This window comes from Girardinichthys multiradiatus, chromosome 15 (genome assembly GCF_021462225.1).
Source record: "Girardinichthys multiradiatus isolate DD_20200921_A chromosome 15, DD_fGirMul_XY1, whole genome shotgun sequence".
NCBI lineage: Eukaryota > Metazoa > Chordata > Actinopteri > Cyprinodontiformes > Goodeidae > Girardinichthys > Girardinichthys multiradiatus.
The window spans coordinates 35,055,803-35,078,509 of NC_061808.1; the positions used below are offsets into that span (position 1 = coordinate 35,055,803).

The window sequence follows — 22,707 nt, forward strand, 5'->3', positions numbered from 1 at the left end:
TTTATTGAAATGTTAAAATCTAATCTAGTGATGTGTCAAAGAAACAGGTTTGTCATGTCACTCAAAAATAAATCACATCACAATCTTCGGTTTATTATTAGATTTTTGTTGTTTAGTAAATGGAAAAAGGAAAAAAGTCTGGAAAATGAAACAGATTTCCTTACAAAATTAAATACTTATCCAGTCCTGGAAAAAGCTAATTCTAGACTCTTCAACACGAGACTGCATAGGAACCGTGTTTCTAACAAATCAAATGGTTGGAGCAGAGGAAGAGGAATCTTTGACCATTCATCTCTACATAAGTGGAGATGCTGAGATGGAACACTAAGGAAGGTGGATTTTGTGTCTGGTGGACCATTTCTATATTGATGTGGTCATTTTGCAACCTAAAAACCTAAAAATGATCCACATTCAGTTAACTGCTAGTGTCACAAAGATTTGTTTTTAAATGTTCTGGTATTTCAAAGAGTTCATGGTGGTGCTCAGGTCCTTTGGAATAGAAACAGGCCCACAGCATCACAGATGGCTGCTTTTCCTCATATTCATCCTTTGTTTCACACCAAACCCACCTGGAATGATGCTGCAAAGCTCGATCCATGTCCTTTCTGACCTGTGGAGTTAATGTTTGTGATGGTAGAACAGAGAAGACTTTCCTGGCCTCACTCCCAAATAACTGCTTGTCATGTAGACATCATCTAATGGTTGTTATGGAGACTTGGTGACCCCAAAATGCCTCTCTCTTCTGAGGTTCTCTAAAGTGAGCTTTGGAGATGTTTTTACTCTCCTTACCAACCTGTCAACAGTGCATGATGACATATGTCTCCTCTTTGAGCCTAGGCGCCAGTTGCTATAATAACTGAACCTCTGTATCATGTCATACAGGGAACCAAAGTCATTGATTACAAACCTGAACGTCCATCTCCAGTCCTTGAGGGTCACTGTTCTGCAGCTTTTCAGATGCATCTCTGTTCCAACATACTTAAATCAAACGAATGGCTTATTAGTAGATAATTCAGCCATGAGATTTAGGTGTGTTGAAACATCTAAAGGTTGCAGGACAGTGACTCTCGAGGAGTTGGAGACCCTTGAAATTAAATCTCCATTTAACTTGAATAAAAAACTGTGCTGAGCTGCAAGGCTGTAAATGACCTACGTTACACGGATGAAGAAATAGACAGAGGGTTAATGAAATCCAACAAAGAGAGAAGCTGAGGAAATTAAAGATCCTGTTTTCAGATTAGTGTTCATCCTTCTGTGCTGCCCAGCAGTTATTTAGAGGACCGTAGTGCATTAATGGCAGAGAGGTCTTCAGGGTGGACTCACCTTGAGCAGCTGCTCCTGCTGACTATCCCACTGCCTCATGTCCTGGTACAGGGTCACGGCCACTCGCTGGGGGTCGGCTCTGCACCGCGAGCACACCCCCAGCTGGGTCAGTTCGTCACAGACGGGGCAGTGAAGTGTGGTGAAATACTGGGAAATAGTTCCCTTCCTCCCAGTGGGCTCCTCCCCACCCACTCCAGAGGTGCAGGAAGCTTTCTGGATCTGATGAGGGAAGACAGACAAACAACTGTCATCCACCACCCAACCTGACTGATCTCAACATTCCCGGGTAAAATAGGAGCTGCATCCCAGTCACTCTGGCCTTTTTCTTTTTAAACTATGCAGTAGGATCTTTTGTTACAATACCCAAAGTCAAAATCTTGGAATAGAGCAGTCAGGACAGTCAGGATGTTTACCAGCAGATCTGCCAGCAGGTGGCAGTAGAGCTCTGCCACACAACAGCACTGACTTAAAACTGAAAAAAGCATTACAGTTTAATGACTGACTGGATTGTCAGCAGGAAGCAGAAAAGGTTTTTCCTCCTGTGTCTCCGCCCGAGGTCTGAAAACTCTGACAACAATGGAGGCTGGGTTCTTATTTGGTAAGGTTCTGTCTTTTCTGGATGTTTCCATGTGGGTTGAACTGTAAAATGACTGAGTTGTGTTCTGATCTGCAGAAAGAAGCTGAAGCTCTAAGTTGCTTACCCTGGGCAGCTCCTGGTACCAGCTGAAGACATCCACTCCAATCAGCTGGAACAAGCGGCCCAGTGGCGGCAGGATCTGCTTGGTGATGTAGTAGGTGGCGTTGAGGCGCAAGCTGGGGTCCTGCAGCACCTCAATGGGCCGGCGCACCAGCTGGATGAGGGGCACACCAGGCATCCCGTAAACGATCACATAGGGGACTCTCTCGCCCACACGTGGCTCCAGTCGACGATCATACCCCATCATACGCCTGAGAACCCACAGAACACAAGAACCTGATGGGTTGGTCTGTCCGCTGTAACACTGCTGTCTCACTGCTCTTAGAAACAGGATCAGCTCTCCTAGTCTTTAAGGAATGTCATATTTCCTCCCATCTGTCACTAAAATCTCATCTTTTTCACCCATTAGGGGCTGGGTTGCCTAGCAACAGACTCAGGTACTATAAACCAGGCTGCTGCAGGAAGACAATAAGCAGTGTTGGGAAAAAGAGTAGCTGGATTCATGCTGAGTATGAGTAAGAGCCTTTTCTGACTATCCTGCTTATTTCTATTCTACCAGCTTGGATTTCAGTGTCCATTGTTAAGGTTAGGAATATACTGGTAACCCCTAACTATTAACTGGAATATACTCTGGTTAATGGTTAGGAAAACATGCAGTTACTAAAATTAATGAAATTAATAAAAGTCAAATCTAACTCCTAAAATAGTTATAAATACAAGTGTGTGTGTGTTCTGATTTTAAGTGTTTTACAGAAACACACCTGGTGAGCTCCAGGGCAGGCACGCAGGATCCGGGCCGGTATGACCCACTGCCTCGGTACTCCTTGGCAAAGATCAGGTCCTGCATGCTAGCCCGGCCGTCCAGAACCTTTACACACTGACGCTGAACAAACTGCTTCACCTGACTGATGTCCCGCGTCTCAAACAGCAGCTTAATGGAGCGCTCTAGAATCTGGGACACACAGGAGAACAAATGAAGCTGCATCTCTGGAGAAGTTCCAGTCAGCGTGGTCTTTGGGTCACATTTACGCTTCCACATTCCCCTGAATGACACGTTTGCAGATCTAGGAAAACCCATGCAGGAAGGACTATGGCATGGCTGTGAATGGTGAAAAGCACTGTGACAGAGGGGGGAGAATGGTTTTCCTGTTACCTTGGAAACAGCGGGGCATCCATCACGGCGCACTGTTTCTATCCCTTTGGCATCAAACGTTGGCTCTTTTTGGTCAAGGCTCTCGTACATGTAGCCCACGTAGCGCTTCTTTGTCTGCAGCACGCAGGGGAGATACACCTGGCATACAGAAACAAAGTGAAGATCCCGCTGAACAACCCAGATCTAGAGCTGACATCACAGACAAGCTGCTGTCTGTGTATTTCTGAAGCAACTGGAGCTTACCTTTTCAAACTTGAGCTTGACAGGTTTGGGGTTGGTTGCAGTCACAGCCTCGGCGATCTCCTGGCCGATCTTGAAGGCCTGCTCCTTGGTGGCTCCTTTCAGCAGAACAAACATGCTGCCGATGCGAGACAGAGACAAGCATTTCACTGCCTGATCAATGGGAACCTGCAGTCGGATCCACTAAACACGGAGCACAACATGGCTGAAACATCACTGGCCTTTAGAGCTCTGTGATGAAAGCTTATTCTAATCTAAATGAGCTGAAGCTTCTGCTCGACCTCCATCTACTAGCGGCTCCTAACTGGTTTAGAACTGATTGGGATTTATAGAGGAAAAGCATGGCTGCTCATACTGAGCCTGGTTCCACTGCAGGATTGTTCCTGTAAAGGGAGTTGTTTCTTCCCACTGTCGCCTCATGTTTGATCAGGGGGAGGGATTCCTGTAAAGTTGATGCAATCAGCTGGGTTTCCACAAAAATGACCTCGATTGTCTCGCACTATAATACGGATCATTCTGGACTGTGTGCACTGGGATCTGCATATGACTGGACTGCACTGTAGTAAACAGGATTCATTAGAAGTAGATGTTTGACCAGTAGATGTGGCTACATACCTGTCTGTGTCTCCATACACAACACGTGCTCCCCACTTCTTAGTGTCATTGACCAGCTTGATGGCTCTTTCCAGGGTCTCCCTGGCTTTGTGGACAATGCTGTCTCCCACCTGCAGAATTACCAGATCCTGATGAGATTTGTTTTAAACACATTGGCCGACTACTGTCGGGACAAACTGTAATCATTTTGGTTCTTATAGAAATACATTTACAGAGCCTTGTTTAAAGGGATTTTATGTGACAGACACAAAGTAGTGGATAATCGTGAAGTGGAAGGAAAGTGATACATGCTTTTCAGATGTTTTCACTAATGGAAATATAAAAGTGTAGCAAATTGGTCATCATAAATTTGTAGTACTATGTTTTGCTGCAGTTCTAGCTGGAAGTCTTTCGGGGTATGTCTCTACCAGCTTTGCACAAGTAGCAACTGACATGTTTACCTTCTTTGTGAAATATCTCAAGCACAATCAGAATGGATAGAGTGCTTCTGTGAACATCAATTTTCAGCTATTGCCACTGATTGTTATTTGGCTGTAAGAGTGGACTTTGCCTAGGCCATTTTAATACTTAAACATGCTTTCATACAAACCATTCCATTGTCCTGCTGGAGGTGAATCCAACTCAAGACTCAAGGCTTTTACATTATCTAACAGTGTTTGTTCCAGGATTACCATATGCAGCAGAAAGATAATACGTTTCTAAGAGTCTACATATAATGTAGAACAACAGAACCTTCCTGTGTGGTGAGCTCTGGGATCAAAGCTGTCCCTCCTCTCCTCTGCAGGCAGCTCACAAGAAACACTGATGATGGACTTACCTCCACGCTGGGCATGCGTCCGGAGTAGTTTGCTGAGGTGTAGCCGAAGGTGACGTTGGCGATGAGCTTGAGTCCGAGCTGCCGGGCATGCAGCAGCCTCATCAGAGCCTTGTCCTGTTTGTAGTTTTTCATGGACTGCTTCACCATGATCCTCGTGTTGAGGATCTCCTCCAGCATGCTGGGCAGAACGCCTTTACGCACTGACGACTAAAACCACACGGGAATAAACACATGAGTCTTAAACAAACTTCTGACTGGAAAGTGGGTCATTCCCAGACAAACGTCTCATCACACATTTTGACCAGGACCAGGTTTCTGTCTTCTCACAGGGAGTTGTGAGCCTCCCCATGGAGAGAGTTCTGAATAAGATGAAGTAGCTTGTTTTCAGGGCTGTGTCAGAGTATCAGAGAGTGCTGTACCTTGACGAAGGCAATGCCGCTTGGGGACACGGTGATGTCATTACGGAGCTGGTGGAGGAGCTCCGGAGGAACCCGCAGAGATGTGCAGCCAAACTTAAACTCATCCGGCCTGAAAAAGAAAACAGAGACATATATAATCATTTCCACGACCTTCACTTGATGAGCTCTATATTCCAATTCTGCTGCTGCTTTAAACAAGAACAACTCTGGCATGGCTGGGAGACTGCATTTAACAAGACTGAACATATTACAGCAAGGTTTATTATTATATACAGGTATACGTTCACCAGATAATACCCACAGAGGTTGCTGTTAATACTCGATAATGCTATCTGCACTAATGCTCAATATAAAATTCTAAACCCAGTTTAAAATGTCTTTATTCTCAAATAATAGTACAGAATAGTCCTGACAGGTCAGAGATTTACAGAACTGACCGGTGCATCCCAAAGGCACTACAGTCACATCAACAGCAGCATAGATGAGGTCCTGTTTCTCTGTTTTTAATGAATATTAATTCATCAAAAATAATCTACAAGCTAAACTAGGCTAAAACTACAAAAACCATTAAAACTCTTGAAACGGAGATGATTTTATTTCCTCCTCTGCTGAGAATGTGGAGCATAAAGCCTGTCTGTGTCTACCAGACACTATTTTATTGTTATTATTCCACAGCAGTTACAGACATTTGCATTTTGGGAAGAAGTGCTCACAGCTCCTGCTGTTGCCATGCAACAATATTTAGCCAACTGAAGAACTAAAATAACCAGTAAGTTGTGTATGAGCTGCTCTGAGCTGTGAACACCATGCAGTTTGTTCCACTCAACATAATTAGGGAAGGAAGGCGTCAGTGGAGTGAGGCTTTCATGGCAGAAACCTCAGCAGGTTCTGTGCCAGTGTAGGTGTGAGCCTGTCATGTCCTTACGTTCCCAGGCTGTCCACATGGCCGAGGCATGTGGAGAAGCAGTAGTTGTATGCGATGACGATGGACGGATACAGCGACTGGAAATCCAGCACCACCACAGAGTTGCTGTAAAAGCGCGACTCCGGCTCCATCACCAAAGGGATACACTGTGGCGCCCTCTGCTGGGCTCGCTGCTGCATGCTGGGCGTCACAGGGATGTAGTTCAGGGGCTTTGCCACACGAAGCATCATGGACTCAACGCGATACTTAAAGAAGAAGAAGAAGAGGCACAGGCAAGTTTTTAAGGACTGATGTTAATGATTTTATAAAGTCAGTGTTAAAGTTAGTCAAAGTGCTGCTGATTAAGCATCACTTACTTTCAATATTTTCCTTACTGCGAATAAGAATAAGCCAAGCCTAGACTGGTTCATTTTCACTACATACATTTTTAATAGGGACAGGTCAAAGGGCAGTAAAGATAAAACAAATTCTATTACTGTAGAACAAAAACTGTCTAAATTGATCAATTTAATTTCTGTCCCCAGATGAGGAAACAAGAAAAGCTAAAATATTTTAAACATTTACTTTAAAATCAAGTTTTATGATTATATTGTTCATAATCTATTAGCTGCTAGAATAGGACAATATTTGTGATTGGCTGATTAGAAAGTAAAGAAATTGGGATCTTCTTTCAACAGGTGCAAGATACCCAGGGGTTACTTCAACAACACTCACTTTTGCTTTCTTATACATGGTGTGACGCTGCCTCTGCTCACAATATAAATAATTAATGACCGTTCTCTGCTGCTGCAATTCTACTTCAAACTCAGTAAATATAGCCCCACCAAAGACTGGAATTTACTGAATATGATCAGAAGTAGTTTTTACAGGGCTAGAAACTAAACATCTTGCTTTCTGAGTGCAGCGGTGTTTACAAGACATAACTTTACAGAACCAGAGAAGCTAAATGTTTAAAAGTCTTGTATATGCTTGCTATTGGCTGTTTTTCACTCTCCAACCCATCTGGTAAGAAGTGTGCTGAAAGCTGTGAGCCTGTTTAACCCACTGACATTTAAAGCTACAGCACAGAGTGCATGTGTAACGTGTGTCTATAGAGGCTTTCAGGACTCAAATTGACCTTGTGTGTGTTTGTGTGTGTGTACCTGGGACCCTCGAGTCAAGACATGGAGGAACTGAATTCCAAAGAGTCGGGCCAGCTCGCTGGTTCTGCCGATGATATCTTGTTGCTGCAGGAGCTGCATGGTGCCGTGTAAACGACTCACATAATGATCCACCATCTTCCACCTGCAGCGATATGAAGATCAGAGAACATAGCCTGTTTTATTAAAGAACAGGTGATGTAAACGTTTTCACTGCTTCTATTCACCCAATCATGCATAACTAACTCTTAGATACTGAGCTATATAACCTAACTCCTGAGCAACCCCATGAAACAGAGCCTGACAGATGGAGTGTGTTTGATTGTGCCGGACCTGTATAGGTCTGTGATGTGGTCAAACCAGTCAGACAGCGAGCGGGGGCTGTAGAGAGGGAAGCGCTGGTGGAGCACATGGAAGGCCACGTTCTCAAAGCTGTAGTTGTTCAACGTCACCTGGAGGAGCAAGACAATCAGAATGAGACCTTTTCCCTGGGTACATTCATGGAAGGAACATTACCTTCACACAGGCCTCCCTTTAACTATAGGTTCCTCTCATTAATGACAATTTCTCAAAAGATTATTTTTAAATATTTTTACTGCATTCAGGTCTGTGATATTTCAATGTGCTTGTTCTGATTTGTCATAATTTTGATTCTAAAGTGAAAGTAAGACAATCGTAGTTTGGCAATATACAGTATAAGTTAAAAAGGGTGCAGTGAAAAAACATGTGAACACAGTGAAAACATTGTTAACATTTTACACTGTTGTACCCACAAATGTAAATGCATTTTATAGGGGTTTTATGTGCCAGACCAATGGCAGAAGGAAAAGGATACATGGTACACATTTTTTTCCCTAGCTAATAATTTAAAGAGTTGCCCCCAGCTAACATGGGAGGTTCTCTAGTCAGATGAAACCAAAGGTGGACGCAGTGTGTGCCAGAAACCTGACATTGCACATCATCCTGAAAATGCAATCTTCACGGTGAAGACAGTGGTGGAAACACGATGGTGGCACCATCATGCTATGAAGATGTTTGTTTTTTTTCTCCAGCAGATAAAGGGAAGCTAGCCAGAGTTAATGGGAAGACAGATGAAGCTAAATACAATTCTGGAAGAAAATCTGTTAGAGGCCATAAAAACCTTGAGACTGGAGCTGAGGTTCACCTCCCAGCAGGCCAAATGACCCCAAACATACAGCCAGAGTAAAACTGATCAAAGCATATTCATGTAGCAGAATGGCCCAGTCAAAGTCCAGACCTAATTCCGATTGAGAATCTACAGCAAGGCTTTAAGATTTCTGTTTACAGAGACTCTCCATCCCATCTGAGTGAGATTGGGCAATTTTGCAAAGAGGAATGGGAAAGAACTTCAGTCTCTGGATGTTTAAAGCTGACTTCCACTTCATAATTCTGCACTATTTCTTGTTGGTCTATCACAAGGTTGGGGTTAACATGACCTTGTAACTCTCTCTTTTTGAGAAATTGCCACACACTGATCCAATATATTTCAACTCCACTTTGCTGTCTAAAGATGCTTCACATTTCTGTGACATTTAGAACTCTTTCTCATACATTGATTCTGAAAGTGAGCAAAAACTTGGCCCGAAAGAGCTGAGGGATGTAAACACTTAAATCACAGAAGCCTGAATAGAGAGAGTTAGGAGCTGATAGGAATGTGTGCAGAGGCCATGCAGAGAAACCTGCCTCACTCTTCATCACCCTCCACAGGTTGAGGGTGACGCGCCCGATGATGTTGATCTCAGTCATGGTGTCAGCGCCGTACTCGTCCCTCTCAGCAGCAAAGCGGTTCTCCTTGGAGTCACCTGAGGACACGCACAGAGCCAGACAGAAAGATAATTACAGAGGCTGGCAGCCGCCTAAAGCTCTCCACTTAGCTGGAGCACACAAACAAACCCGCTGTCAAGGAGACACACATCCATTCACACAACACACATGGCACCTTCCACATGCTCAATCCCAGGGAAACCCACATTAAGACTCACAGTATGTTCAAACATAGAAACGTCTCTCTCTCTCTCGCATGTACACACACACACACACACACACACACACACACCTCCCAATACTGATTCTAGGATTTTCTTTAAAATGAACGGTGGCTCACATAAAACTCATTCTCTGCAGAACAAAACCATGAAAGTAAACCACACATCCAAGTGCCCATTTTCCATTAGTACCTAATCTATTCGGGTCGGGCCAGTTTAATATTGTTTTTTGATTCATTTTGTATTACAATTAAGTACCACCTCAATATCAAGGCGGTCCCACGGTCCCAAGTGATGTAATAGAAACAGAAAAAACACAACAGCCTTAACTGCTGCTCCATTTATGGCTGTTGTCAGACTCAGAGTGAAAGAGGAAAGTCAAAAAAGGTCCAGCTGAGACCCGAAGCACTGTGCATAGGTGAAGGCTGTGCGGTATCAAATGAAAGGATACAGACTAGAGGATGTGTGACGGTAAGCTAAAGCTACCCTGCTTTAACTGTGCTCATAAGTGCTTTAAGTCCAGCATTAAACAATTTAGCAGTTGAAAATATTAGTTACTAATAATGAAAAAGCCGAATAAGCAAGTCAACCCATAGCAACCCGCTCTAAGTAAGGACCAGTGGAAAAGGGGCATTGCACACGGATCAAATGCACAATGCAGAAATCTTTTCCAGGAACCAGGGTGGTTTTCTTGGGGACATTTTCTTACCCAGAAACCAGAGATAAAATTAGATCAGCAGAGAAGTTTTCACCCCAGAAAACGTTCTGGTAGGGAGGTCTTAGTTTCTGAATATACCCAGATCTGGTTGGAGTTCTGGGTGCTAGACATGTCCTGCTTGTTTTATATTCCCAGCGTATTGTTTCAGTCATCTCCCAGGTTAAACTCTTCTACACGTCACATTTTCTGTTAACTTTAAATTATACAGCAGGACTAAATGGTATTTTTATTTGCAAACAGTCGCCCATGTGATTTACAGGGCTTACTTTCAAATACCTTAACATCACTTAACCTTAGTGGAAATGTTCATTAAATGAATTTATTAAGGCGTAGTGTTGTACTTTTAGTGTCTGAGAGGGCGGAGAGACTAAAAACCCTTTTTAGGGATTTCTACTGGTAATACTGGAAAGTGTAACAGTGTTTATGTTCCAGGACATAAATTAAGACAACAAGATTGTTTAATGGTTAACTGATTTTAATTTTGAATGTGTGACTGGTTAATGCTATTTAGTTATAAAATAATCTGCGAATGCTACAATCTTCTTTTGACTTAAAGGTGATTTTAATTTTTTTCTGGAGTGTAACCACAGTAAAATAATCATATTATGACTAACTAAAGATCTCTCCTCTGGACCATGGAACATGAAACTAGTTCAATTCATTTTTTAATTTGTCACAGTTACACTTATATACAGTTATAAACTGTAATTGATCTGACAGAATAAACACTTATAGTTTTATTACAGCTGAGAGAAAACAGTTTTGCATGTTTGCAATAAGAGGCTTTTTCCTCTCTCTCCTCCCCAAACACACAATGCCTGGACAACATGTCCAGCCATTGCAGATGTTTAATTGTGAAATGAATTGTGGCATGACCCCCACGATTCATTTCACATCTATTACACTCACATAGCAGTTACAATTTGGAGTGACTTTACTTTGGTTTTAAACTGTAACTGCTATGTAACAACAGGGGATTCATGCTGTGTTGGTCTGATTTCACAGTTTTTAATGCCAGTCGAGGCTGTAGGTTTGCAAAGGGGGGTGGGTCCATCTCCTCAGATCACAGCAGCTGAGGAAAAGTTTGAGTTTAAAAATTGAGTTTGCAAAGACAAACAAGCATTCCTTCGTACATTAAAAAAATGGAAGGTGTTATTAGTGGCTGTATTTCAGCCACTAATAACACCTTCAGCACCACTTTCAGCAGCTGAAGTGACCTCGCTGTTCAGAAACTGGAGCAGCTGACCAACAGGCAAAGCATGACCCTCTGTTGTGGTTACCTGGGATGCGGGACAGCTGCTGGCAAAGGTCCACACCAAGTGCAGCGGCACGCTGAAGAAGGTAGCCCCATGAATGCATCTGAACCTCGTAGCCCAGTAGGATGTCTGGGTCAAACCTGGAAGAACAACATGCAAACAGTTTGAAAGAAGGCACAAAAGTCCTACTCCACCTGACTGATTCAAGGAGAGTTCTGTTAGAGCTGTAGCACACACTGTCTCAGCCTCAGAGTATGCACAGTCACCTTCTCATGATGGTGATGATTTCCTGAAACAGCATCTTCTCGTCACTGGCATAGATGACTTGTAGCCCAGAGACTCCTGACCTGACTAGCAGTGGTGCTGTTGCTCTGCGACCTGCAGAGGGGAATCAAACAGATTCAGCAGGTTAATGTAAACACAACCTTTGGTCCACTATTGCCCCTTTTCCACAGGCTCGATTTGGCCCGACTCGGTTCCACTCGGCTCGCTTTGCGACCGTTTCCATTATTGTTATTTCAGTACAGTACGTACTTTTTTGGTACCTCCTTCTTAGCAGGGCTAAGCGAAGCCGAGTCGTGACGTGAACAAACGGCTGTTTACTGATTGGCTGTAGGCGCGGCCAGCCGTAAGAGTCGACCAGCGTAAAAAAAACAACTGCAATTTTCAAACGTGCATTCAAGCGAGTGAGAGAAACATATGATGGAGTTCGCACAGTTATCCGGAAAAGTCACCCCTTGGAGTAACGACGAGGTGCAAACATTTCTGCCGATCATAGGATTTCAGTTTATATTGGAATTGAAGAACCCCAATCAAGCTCGCAAATCCGACACATAATGCTTTAAAGCCGCGCCTCCAGGAGCTGTTCCCTTCAGCAGAGCGAAAGCAGGTCTAGGGAAATGCAACACACAACGTGCAGAGCCGTGCGGAGCTGTTCCGGGCTGGCCAAACTGAGCCAATGGAAAAGGGGCATATGTGTAGGAACTAAAGTTTAAACAGCTCATGGAAACATGTCAGTACTGCATCAACATGATTTACAATCGTCACAAAGTTTGTAATGTTCCCACTGCAGCCAAATTCCAAAAAATCAGGAATCAGATTTCTTTGTGTGGTCGTTCACATTACTTTGAAAATGTTGCAGCTCCAAACTGACCTGCACAGCAATAAGAACAATACGAGCGTCGTCAAGCGCAGCACAACAGTGAACAGAGAGAAAGAGGTGTTACGGTTTAAGTGCACAACACAAGCCATTTCTTGTGTCAGCAGGTGCTGTGTGGGAAACACATGAATAAAAGAAGAGTGAAACTCTTTACTGTTCTGTTTTAGGGAGGTCTGACTGCCAATTCAGCACAACAAACTGTTTGGATGCGGAGACAGAGCCCGCAATGATGTGGCAGGGATGTTAACTTTACAAGAGACGGAGTTTATTCAGAAATTTATCATGTGGAGGGAACCTTTTAATCATATATGTCAGCGCTTCTCCTCTCAAATCCACAGGCAGAAGACTTGATGTATTCCAGTGTAGCGGACTTCGGCAGGGGCGGATCATCACATACTCAGTAACCTTGATAGCATTTTAAAGTGTTTAAACGGTTGTATACGAATTTTACAGTACAAACTACATCCCACATCCAGACTGTTCCTATGAGCCTTTCAATTAGGGTTGAATAAAGTTTGATCTGTTTATTACTGAGCTCTAACGTCTCGCCGTCTCTCCACTGTGCAGTTCTATTCTAGCCTCCCGTCTGTTTTGCTAACTGCTACCGTTTCCTGCTTGGGGGCGGAAAGTTGTGATGAATGCAACGGAAAATGACGTCAACATCACGTCTAATCCTCCTTGGTCATTCCCACTGCAGTCACATTCCAAAAGATAAGATACGAGTTGGATTCAGGACCACATATAAATGTGGCTCAGATGTAACTTGAAAAAGTCAAATACGGACCAGATCTGAACGTTCCCACTTGCTTTAAACAGCCTGACCTGATCACTTGACCCCAAAAAAAGTCAGATTTGGGCCCCATTTCCCTGCAGTGTGAACGGGGCCTAGACATTCTCACTAACAGACTGGTTTTTGTTTCATGACTCAAAGACTGGGGATCACACTGAAGAACTGGACCAACAGTTTAAAGCAGGGGTGTCAAAGTGCTGGTGTCCTGCACATTTTAGATGTGCCTGTGATACAGAACGCCTGAATCAAAAGGCTGAATTACCTCCTCAGTATACATTCAGTTCTCCAGAGTTCTGCTAATGACCTAATTATTGGACCCAAGTATGTTGAAGCAGAAACACATCTAAAAGTTGCAGGACACCTGCCCTTGAGGCCTGGAGTTTGACACCTGTGGTTTAAAGGAACAAACATACCAGTAGGTGGCAGTAATCAAAGTTATTCTCAGAATTCAGACAGGCTGTATTAAATTTTCTGTTACATTCCCCATAAAATATATTAAAAAATCCTGTGGTGCGTCTCCAGCTATAGTCAGGTATAATAAGTACAACACATGATAGACATGATGCTTGAAATAGGGAAGCAAAGTGAAATCCATGTCAACATGTAGGCAGGACTTTACCTTGGCCACAACTTTCATAGTCTTTGTCCACCATGATGGCACCTGTCAGCTGAGTGCTGTCTGCTCCTTGCAGGGGTGCATCAGAACTGAAGCAGTAGAATAAGGCACAAATGGGGTCAAACTCTGGGTCAGGTTCCAGGTCACGGCGGCTTCTTGCGTGGAGCTCCATTCCCATTAACGTTAGGTGCTGGACCTGAAAAGTAAAGACAAACTCTACTTTAAACTAAATATGGAACTTTCAAAAAATGCATATAAATCTGAAGCCAATTAACTATCTGTACAATAACAAGTATTATTTGCCTAGTTCTTGTGTGTTTTTAATGTATTTATTTTCTTTTCCCATGTCAATAGACCACTGATATTGAGCTTGGTTCTGCTGGAGGACTGGAGTGGTTCCTGTCCACAAGCGCCACATTCCTGCTCAGGATAAGTGGTTAACGCAACATCGATGATTCAATGGATGTTGTTGGTACTGAACCTGACCATTTCATTGGGTTGAATTAATGTGAAATAAATGTCAAATCAATTGGACCCATTAGTCAAATAAAGTGTGTTGAGAAAACTAAAGAAACTGAGCCAGTAAGGAAAAGAATAAGGACTCATTGACCCTTTTGGGCCCAATCAAAGAAGCTGCAGGACCGAACATGTCCTGAAAAGCAGCTCACCTCATGCAGAGCTTTGGCATCCTGCAGATTCTGCATGCTAACTTTGAAGCCATATGAGTTGGCTATACTGGGCCCTTCAATCTGGGACTGTTCTTTCTTTGGCACATTTATAGCAGCAAACTGGTTCTGTGGAGAAAACAGGGAGCACAAAAAGCACTGCAGTGACCCAGACAACACAGGTCAATTACAAAAAGAAAAGCACCAGCTCTATAGAAACAGCAGGGAATGATATTGCAGTGTCACACAAAGAACTGTGAACTGATACTTTAATCTGGAAGTCTCACAGACAGATATGCTCTCACCTTCATTTGTGTGGTAAGTAATACTCTTCTCAAAGGATCAGCCTGGCTTCTTCTTCTCTGCTGGAGTCTCGGAGAAACAGGATCTTCTGCATCAGGAAAAGATCGGGACACAGCTTCAGTTCCAAGGAATGTTACCAAGGGAACAGCTGGGTTAAATACAGGCTTGTGCACAAATGACAAAAATCGGATTTTACTTTTTAGTTGGTACCAACAAATTATTAAAAACAAACCCATCGATTTACTGACAGCACTAAGTTCAGAAAAATGCCTAACCAAGAATGAATCCAATTTTCCAGGATTAGCCCTCCCTTTATCCCTTGTTGTCCCACTGATAAATCATCTTCAGTTCTCACCGTTTCTCACCAGTATTAATATGCCCATATGGGCGGAACACCAGATGTAACAGGGTGAATATGTTTTTTATTTCAACTAAATTTCATTAAATGTTAACATTAAAGAGATTATACAACACCATACTAAAATGCTTTAAAATCAGACTTTCATTATACTAATCTTTAAACATTTAGTATATGAATAATTAGTGTAACGACACCAAAGTATGTCCAACTTAATATACTTCCTATATTTAATGAACATATCTAAAGACACCAGATTAGACATTACACTGTTAGTTGTCTTTGCATAACTCTGGCAGTATAATTTAAATGGGCTAATCTTTCTGTCAGCTATCGCTGTTCTTTTTTTGAAAGGATGTTATTAAAACTAAGAATCGCTTAAAATAATGAAAGGAACACTTTATAATCAGAGTATAATATTAAGTCAGTTAAACTTCTGGAATATTGATCAGGTCAGTTCAGTAGTAGAGGAGCTAAAGGAGCAACAATGAGACGAGCCCAGAAGCAGGAATGGTTTTCCAGGTGGAGGCCACATACATTTTCCCCCTCCTCATTTATCTTTTAATGCTTTTCAGTAGGTTTCCATTGAATCAGGGTCAATGTCACTACTGGTAGCACGAGGAGAAACCTGGATCCTACAGAGGTTGAACAGGCAGTCCAACTCCACCAGGATGGTACATTAATACAGTAAGTGCCAATGGTGAAGGTTTGCTGTGTCTCCCAGCACAGTCTCAAGAGCAAGGAGGAAATTCTAAGAGAGCTGAACAGGGCCGTCGGCTCCTTTGTGCAAAGAGGAACAGTACAAGTACAAGTACTACCATAAACCAAACAGAGGGACCTCCAGCAGGGCACTGCCAGGATTCTCAGCAGCGCATTTTGTCACCACTACGCTGAAATTAGGCTACTATGCAAATGTTTTCTGTGGGTTTGGTGGTGGGTCAGTGTTGGTCTGGGGAGACTTATCTATGGAGGGACACAGTGACCTGTACAGGATAAACGATGACACCCTGACTGCCATCAGGTATCAGAATGAAATCCTTAGACCAATTGTTAGACCCTTCACTGGTGCAGGGGGTCCTGGGTTCCTCCTGGTGCATGATAATGCCTGACCTCATGTGGCAGGAGTCTGAAGCCAGTTCCTGGAGGATGAAGGCATTGATACCACTGGCTGGCCTCCACGCTCCCCTGAACTAAATCTGGTAGAAACATCTCTAAGACCTGATGTTTAAGTCCATCCAACAGCACTAGGTTGAACCTCAGACTGTCCAGGAGCTCAGTGATACCTTGGTTAGAATCTGGGAGGAGATTCCCCAGGACACCATCGGTCATCTCATAAGGAGCATGACCAGACGTTGACAGGCATGCATACGAGCACGTTGGGGACATACGAACTACGGAGTAACATTTTGAGTTGCTGTCGTGACATTTCAGCAAACGGGACCAGCCTGCGGCATCAGTTTTAGAGTTTAAAGCCCTCTGTGGGTCGATCGTTTTCATCGAATAATGTAGAATCCTTTTGTTCCTAACATATTACAACATCTGTATAAAGTACAGAACAACAGCATACAGATGTTGCAAATGCACCTTTTTATTATATATGTGTATATTGTACATTGTAAATTTGTATATTCTGTAATGCAAAAACAGAACAAAAGAGCAAAGTGTACCGGAGTCAAATTCCTTGTTTGTATGTACGAACTTGGCAATAAAGCTGATTCTGATTCTGATATTACCCAATCCATATCGGCATGGACATCTAGCATGATGTTTTTTTCCAACTGAGATCTGATGTGTTTTCAAAGTGCTCTTTTAATTTCTTTGAGCAGTCCACATCAGTCTGTATTGAACCATATAATCTAATGGGTTCTGCTGGTTCCAAGTTGCCACATATATTATTGAAAAGGAGAGTTTTAATGGTAAGTGCCTGAATTACCAGAGCTTTAGCTTTCTTATTCTTTATTTAAAACTACAAATTCACATTAGAAGTTGTGTATTTCTGCTGCTTTCAGTCAGTAAGGAACTAATAAAGCTACATCTGTACTCTGTCTAATTTTTAGGTATCATGGCACGGAATGGTAACTGAATATGTCTCCTTACACGCACCTGTGACACATATTGAAGCTAGAATGAAACTTATGTTCTTACTGTCACTTAAGGGTGTGCTGCACACTGGATCCAGATCTTCTGTGCTCCTCCGCCTTTTCCTTAAGAAAGGGGTGCTGTGTAGGTAGTGTGAACTGTTGCTCTCACCATCCCTGTGAATGCCATGGAAAGGAGATGGGGATGTGTCCCCTCCAAGCCTCTCCTGTGAATTAGAGAGCCTGGGTGACAGTGGTTCTGGTGAGTTTTCACATGGCTTCCTGTTGCTGAGACGGTCAGGTGCTGATGGGCTCAGCTGATGAGATTCCTGCCATGGAGGCAGGTCTGGGGATTCTGGAGAAACTGTTTTAAAAGAATCATCATCCTCTTTTTCCTCAGGCTCAAGGCCCTCACTGCTCTCATCAGAAACTGGACTCACTTCTGTAGATTTAGACTGACAGCCTGAATTCATTAGAGGAGAAAGGACTAAAGAGAGGTTGAGTTTCTTTCTCCTTTGAGTTCTCATGCTGGAAATGTTCCCACAATGTTCCTTATTAACTGAGGGGCATCTGGAAACAACTGGCGGCTCAGTTCTGTCAGGGGTCTCCTGCTCCACATCAGCCTTATCCCTCTCCTTCCCCGTCTCTCTCTTGTCTTTCTCCAGGATGTCATATTGTTTCCTGGCTTCCAGCCACAGCTGCACACGTTCACGGCTCGGTGGGTTTCTGCAGGGGAGAAGGATGACCTTGTCGCCGGCTGAGGATGCGGAAAGCTCAGTCTTTTCTTCTTTTGTCTCCAAGGCCTCTGCTCCCTGAGGTGAGGTGATGGTGGCAATGGGGTGTGTCATGACCGAGAAGGCAGTCTTCCAAAAATGAAGGCCCTCCAAAGACAGGTCTCCTCCAAATTCTTTGAGCTCCTTCACTAATCTGGTTCCAACTGTGAGCTTACGGCCCCCGACTTCCCTGGAAAAAAAAGCAGGCAGATATGAGTATAAATCAAACTTAAATCGGACAGAAAGCAATCACAGCTCCGGCACAGAACTGGAGGAAAAATAAAATTAAAATCAACAGGTTTATATTTACAATAAACTTAGCAATAATGAATTCATTAATAAGTGTGAAAATGAAGCATCTTTTAACCAGATATTAGATATTATATGTATTTGTGTCCTGCTTTCTACCACATTCAAATCTTTTCTTGTAGTAGGATGAGGTGTAAATATCCTGTTTTTTTAAGTTACATTTCTTAATAAGTATTTCTGTGTACCTCCAACATAATGTTCTAAACACAAACTCCTAACTTTAAGCTTCAAATTAAACACAAATATTACAGGTAACAGTGCTGCTGAACTTACATAGGCTTGCTTGGGATGTCAGAGGGATCGCTGCAGAAGGGGTCCTGGAAAGTGGCTTCCGACATCTCCAGGTCCATCAGAGTGCTGAGGATCTCCTCCCGACTCGGGGGGGACATGAGTGGCTTGAGGATATGGGCTCCACCTCCAGCCCCCCGCTGATGCTGGCTTGCCCTCACCTGTGACAGCGAACTGATGGAGTGAGGAGAGCTGCTGGGTGTGTTGGATGTAAGTCCATCAATGCTCTCCAGAAGTTCGCTTGTTGGTGAGCCCTCCTGGTCGACGAACGACACTGAGCTTAGAGACAAAGGTATGACAGGGTCAAAGGCGGAGAAGAGAAACTCTTTTCTCTCACAGTGAAAGTCTTGGAAAGGGCTGAGGATGTGGGATTTACAGAAAGAGAGGTCCCACTCTCTTTGTCTTTCTGCTCTTTGCTTCTCAGAATCATCCAACATGAGGTTTGTCGTCGGCTCCCCATTCCCAGATCTGTCAAAAAGTTCAGGACTGGCACGCCTGGCTTCGCACATGTCAGAACCTCTCTCAGTATGGGCCTGGGGAAGATCTTCTAAGCCCTGTGTCTGTGCAGATGGAGTTTCCTGACAGATATCACTGAGGAACTTGACAGGCAAGTTTTTATCAGTCAAAACAAACTGATTGCCACTGTATGGACTGGAGAACTCTGCCTGATGAATAGTGTTTATATCGAAGGTGTAGGCCTGTGGGAGCTCTGGTGACAAGCTGTCCTCTATGAAGTTGTAGCTTTCGAGGCTCGGGGCAGAGGAGAAGAGAAGGCAGTCATCAGACACACTGCCGTCCTGCTTCACTGATAGGTTTGGCTGAGTGCTGCTCATCCTGCTTTTCTTGTTTCTGGGCTTTTTCTCTTTGGGAGTGGTCGACTTTGGGACCCGGGCTTTACGTGGAGCTGTGGAAGGTGTTCTTATGGATTTTGTATGTTTAGCTGATGGGCTTAGTAGCACTGCAGCCTGAGCGAGGGCAGCTGCATGTCTGTCTGTCCCAACCACTTGTAGAGGAAGGGCCTGTCCCTGCTGCCTCTTCTGGAGGAGCTGCTTAAGGACAGCTAAGCCGGAGGTCTCTGGGAAAACAGGTATCTCTCCGTTTTTAGGAGCTGAGGGGGAGGAACTTTTGTCTTTCTGTGCATCTTTAGAGTTTTCCAGAAATGGCTGAACAACTGCAGGAGGCTGAGGAGCAGTGCACTCTTCTGGATAAGATTCTGCTTTTAGACCAGTGGTCTGACAACCCTGCTGCTTCATCTCAACAGGTGCCAACATGCTTTGGTTAACTTCCAAGATTGAGGTCTCAGAGTCCTCAGCCTTCGGTTCAATAAACCGGGTTGAAGCAGGCATCAATGTCACCAAAGCTGACAACATGCTCTGGCTGGTGTTATTGGTGCCTATTGGCTGCTGAAACAGAGGAACATCCTGAGAGGAACTCTCTGATGGAGCAGACCTGCTATCAGAGAATAAGAGCTGGGAGTCTTCTTTGCATAAATCATCCCTTTTAGGTTTGTCAGTTTTCTTTTTCCGGGACCTTCTGGGTAGTGGAGATGCTGCAGGACTTTCAGTTGCATCTTTAGCTTTCTTTCTCTGCCTTGGAATAACAGCAACACTTTTTTTTGATTTCTCCTTTTTGGGCTCTTGTTCCTCCAAGGGCTTAGAAGCAGACTTGCTTATTTTTCCTTTAGAGTCTGTGGACCTCTTAGGTTTGTTTGTTCGTCTTCTACTTTGGGCTCTTTTAGTCACAGATGGCTTTTGAGAAGCAGAACTAAGACAAGGGTCACTAAGTGGATTCATCAGCTGTTCTGAACTGTTCAGAAAAGGGTCACTTGGGGACCAACACCGTGGGGGTGTTGATTCTGTGGGGCTTGAGGATCTGTCAGAAAGATAGCCCAGTTCTACCATGACATCAGCATAGTCTTTGTCAAGGTCATCTGCTAGCTCACAGTAACATGGCTGAGGAGGAGGCAGAGAGGGCAGAACTGGGCGCCTCTGACAGCCTGCAGTCCTTTTAGTTCTTTTACCTCGTTTGATTAGAGGCTTTTTGGGAGAGCTGTTAAACATTTTCTTACTCATAGTGTTGACTCTAACTTTTCGTTTGGGCGATTTTTTGGCTTTGGGTTCTTTGACGGGAAACCTGACAGCAGGGGACTCTGCCACTTTAGGCCAGAAATTCTTGAGAGGGGCCAGCTTATTGTAATGCTCCATTTTATCAGGAGTCAACACAACCAACTGTTCCTCCGCATTCACTTTGGACATCTTCACCAACATGTTTTTCTGTCCTTTGAACCTGTTGATTATAATGTACTTGATAATTATGGGAGGTTCTTTCTTGTGTCTCTTCTGGTATTTGGTCTCCTGCCCCCTGGGAACCTTGCTTGGGTTTTTATAACGAGTGGAACCTGGACAGTCTTCCTTATCACCATCAAAGTTCATTTTCCGTTTAGTCCTCAATGCGTATTTACTCCCTGGCAGTGCTGATGGTTGAGTACAGCTAACTTTGGCGGATAAATCTGAATCAAGGCTCAGACTTTCCCGTGTTGCGTCTTTGGCTTCTTCACAAAGAGAGGAAACAATGGCAGAACTGGAGACACCAGCCACTAAGACCGGTTCTGTCTGCTCATTGACAGTCTTTTTCTCACAGTCCAACTCCTCGTTTATGACTGGCTCAACTTCTTTATTTGGCTCATCTTTATTTATCTCAGTCAGTTTTGGTTGATCCTCTGAAACTGGCTCCTCTGTATCTGCAGTCTGGTAACTTGCAGATGTTACTGAAGAAAGGTCGGAGGTCGGGCTTTGAGCCACTGCTGCTTTGTTCCTATGTCCTGCCATTCCTAACCTTTTTTTAGGAAGTTTTAGCTTTAACTTGCAAGGCTGGGGCAGCTCTGGTTTATTGCATGTGTCAGCCGGCTTTTTATTACCTGTTTTCTTTCTATTGAGACAGTTAGAGAGAATGACACTGGGGAAGAACTTGTAATGGGCCTCCTGCTGGGCCACAATAGTTTTCTCAGTTTTATTTTCTTGGTAGTCTTCATATCTGATTTTGAGTTCCCCAACATCTCCTTCCTCACTTTGCTGGGCCATCTCCTCTTTGTGATCGATGAAATCGCTGTCCTTTATGAGAGATGGGGTTGAGGTGACACTCCTCAGGATTGGGCTTTTTCTCTCCTTAGTGCTCAATTCCAGCTCTTTCTTGGCAGAGCAGGTTCTGAGGTCAGAGTAACAAAGGGAGATGGTACTGTGGTTCTGAAAAATGGACAACCGGTTAGCTTCTACAGTCTCTAGGCTGCTGAACCTTTTCCCGTTTTTTGACACCTTTCCACTACCAAAAGTGAAACCTTCGAGATCACCCTTATCCACAGGTTTGGAGGTTTTTTTGTTATATGCGTACAATGGTCGGATGTCCTCATTGTCCATGCAAATAGGAGACACCTCAGAGTGATTGGCTACTTTGCGAGGAATCGGGTGTTTTACTGGCAAGATGTATGGGATTTCTTTTTTAACCCTAAACCCAGCTGAACATTCACTAGTGTTGTCCTGACTGCTTTTTAATTGAAAGGGGTTTTCAAGTTGTTCCTCCACGTGAACTGGCCTGAGCTCAGGATGCTTGCACAGCAGGATCTTAGCCGACGAAGGGGGCTCCAGGTGGACAGTCTCTCCTGTGCACGGATTTGTTTTCCCCAACAGCTTCTCTGTGACTGTAAGTGAAGACTGAGACATGGAGCCAGTGTCTGTTAAGGAAGAATCTAGGAATACAAAAGAGAAGAGAAGATGCATCATTTAAAGGAAAGAGAATATGAAATATTTACCATAAAACAGTAAAACAAGAGAAAGGTAGGGCGGTAAAGCTGAAATGATGGAGAATAAATCAGTAGCTATAAGATGGGAATCAGAACGTATTCATATACATCATATAGGCAAAAACATTTGCTCATCTGCGTTCAACATAAGAACTTAAGTAACATCCCATTCTTAATCTATTGTATTACCCAACTCTTTGCATCTACAACAGCTTCAACTCCTGAGAAGGTTTCCCACAGGCTTCAGGAGTTTCTTCATGGGTA

At 43.7% G+C, this 22,707-nt stretch overlaps 1 protein-coding gene across 2 annotated transcripts in view; it reads right to left on the reverse strand.

The window, feature by feature from the left end:
- The window catches only part of rev3l (REV3 like, DNA directed polymerase zeta catalytic subunit), a 78,941-nt gene that overhangs the window by 1,789 nt on the left and 54,445 nt on the right, over positions 1-22,707 (reverse strand). For both annotated transcript variants that reach the window (XM_047388709.1, XM_047388708.1), the window contains exons 13-31: positions 18,633-22,389; positions 17,345-18,240; positions 14,844-14,929; positions 14,542-14,667; positions 13,877-14,069; positions 11,575-11,686; positions 11,333-11,448; positions 9,033-9,151; positions 7,662-7,780; positions 7,332-7,473; positions 6,190-6,434; positions 5,265-5,373; positions 4,846-5,052; positions 4,029-4,138; positions 3,417-3,531; positions 3,174-3,311; positions 2,782-2,972; positions 2,025-2,271; positions 1,324-1,542 (exon numbers count right to left, since the gene is read on the reverse strand). In XM_047388709.1, the coding sequence (XP_047244665.1) occupies positions 1,324-1,542; positions 2,025-2,271; positions 2,782-2,972; positions 3,174-3,311; positions 3,417-3,531; positions 4,029-4,138; positions 4,846-5,052; positions 5,265-5,373; positions 6,190-6,434; positions 7,332-7,473; positions 7,662-7,780; positions 9,033-9,151; positions 11,333-11,448; positions 11,575-11,686; positions 13,877-14,069; positions 14,542-14,667; positions 14,844-14,929; positions 17,345-18,240; positions 18,633-22,389 (7,247 nt within the window). The remainder of the gene's footprint in view (positions 1-1,323; positions 1,543-2,024; positions 2,272-2,781; positions 2,973-3,173; positions 3,312-3,416; positions 3,532-4,028; positions 4,139-4,845; positions 5,053-5,264; positions 5,374-6,189; positions 6,435-7,331; positions 7,474-7,661; positions 7,781-9,032; positions 9,152-11,332; positions 11,449-11,574; positions 11,687-13,876; positions 14,070-14,541; positions 14,668-14,843; positions 14,930-17,344; positions 18,241-18,632; positions 22,390-22,707) is intronic.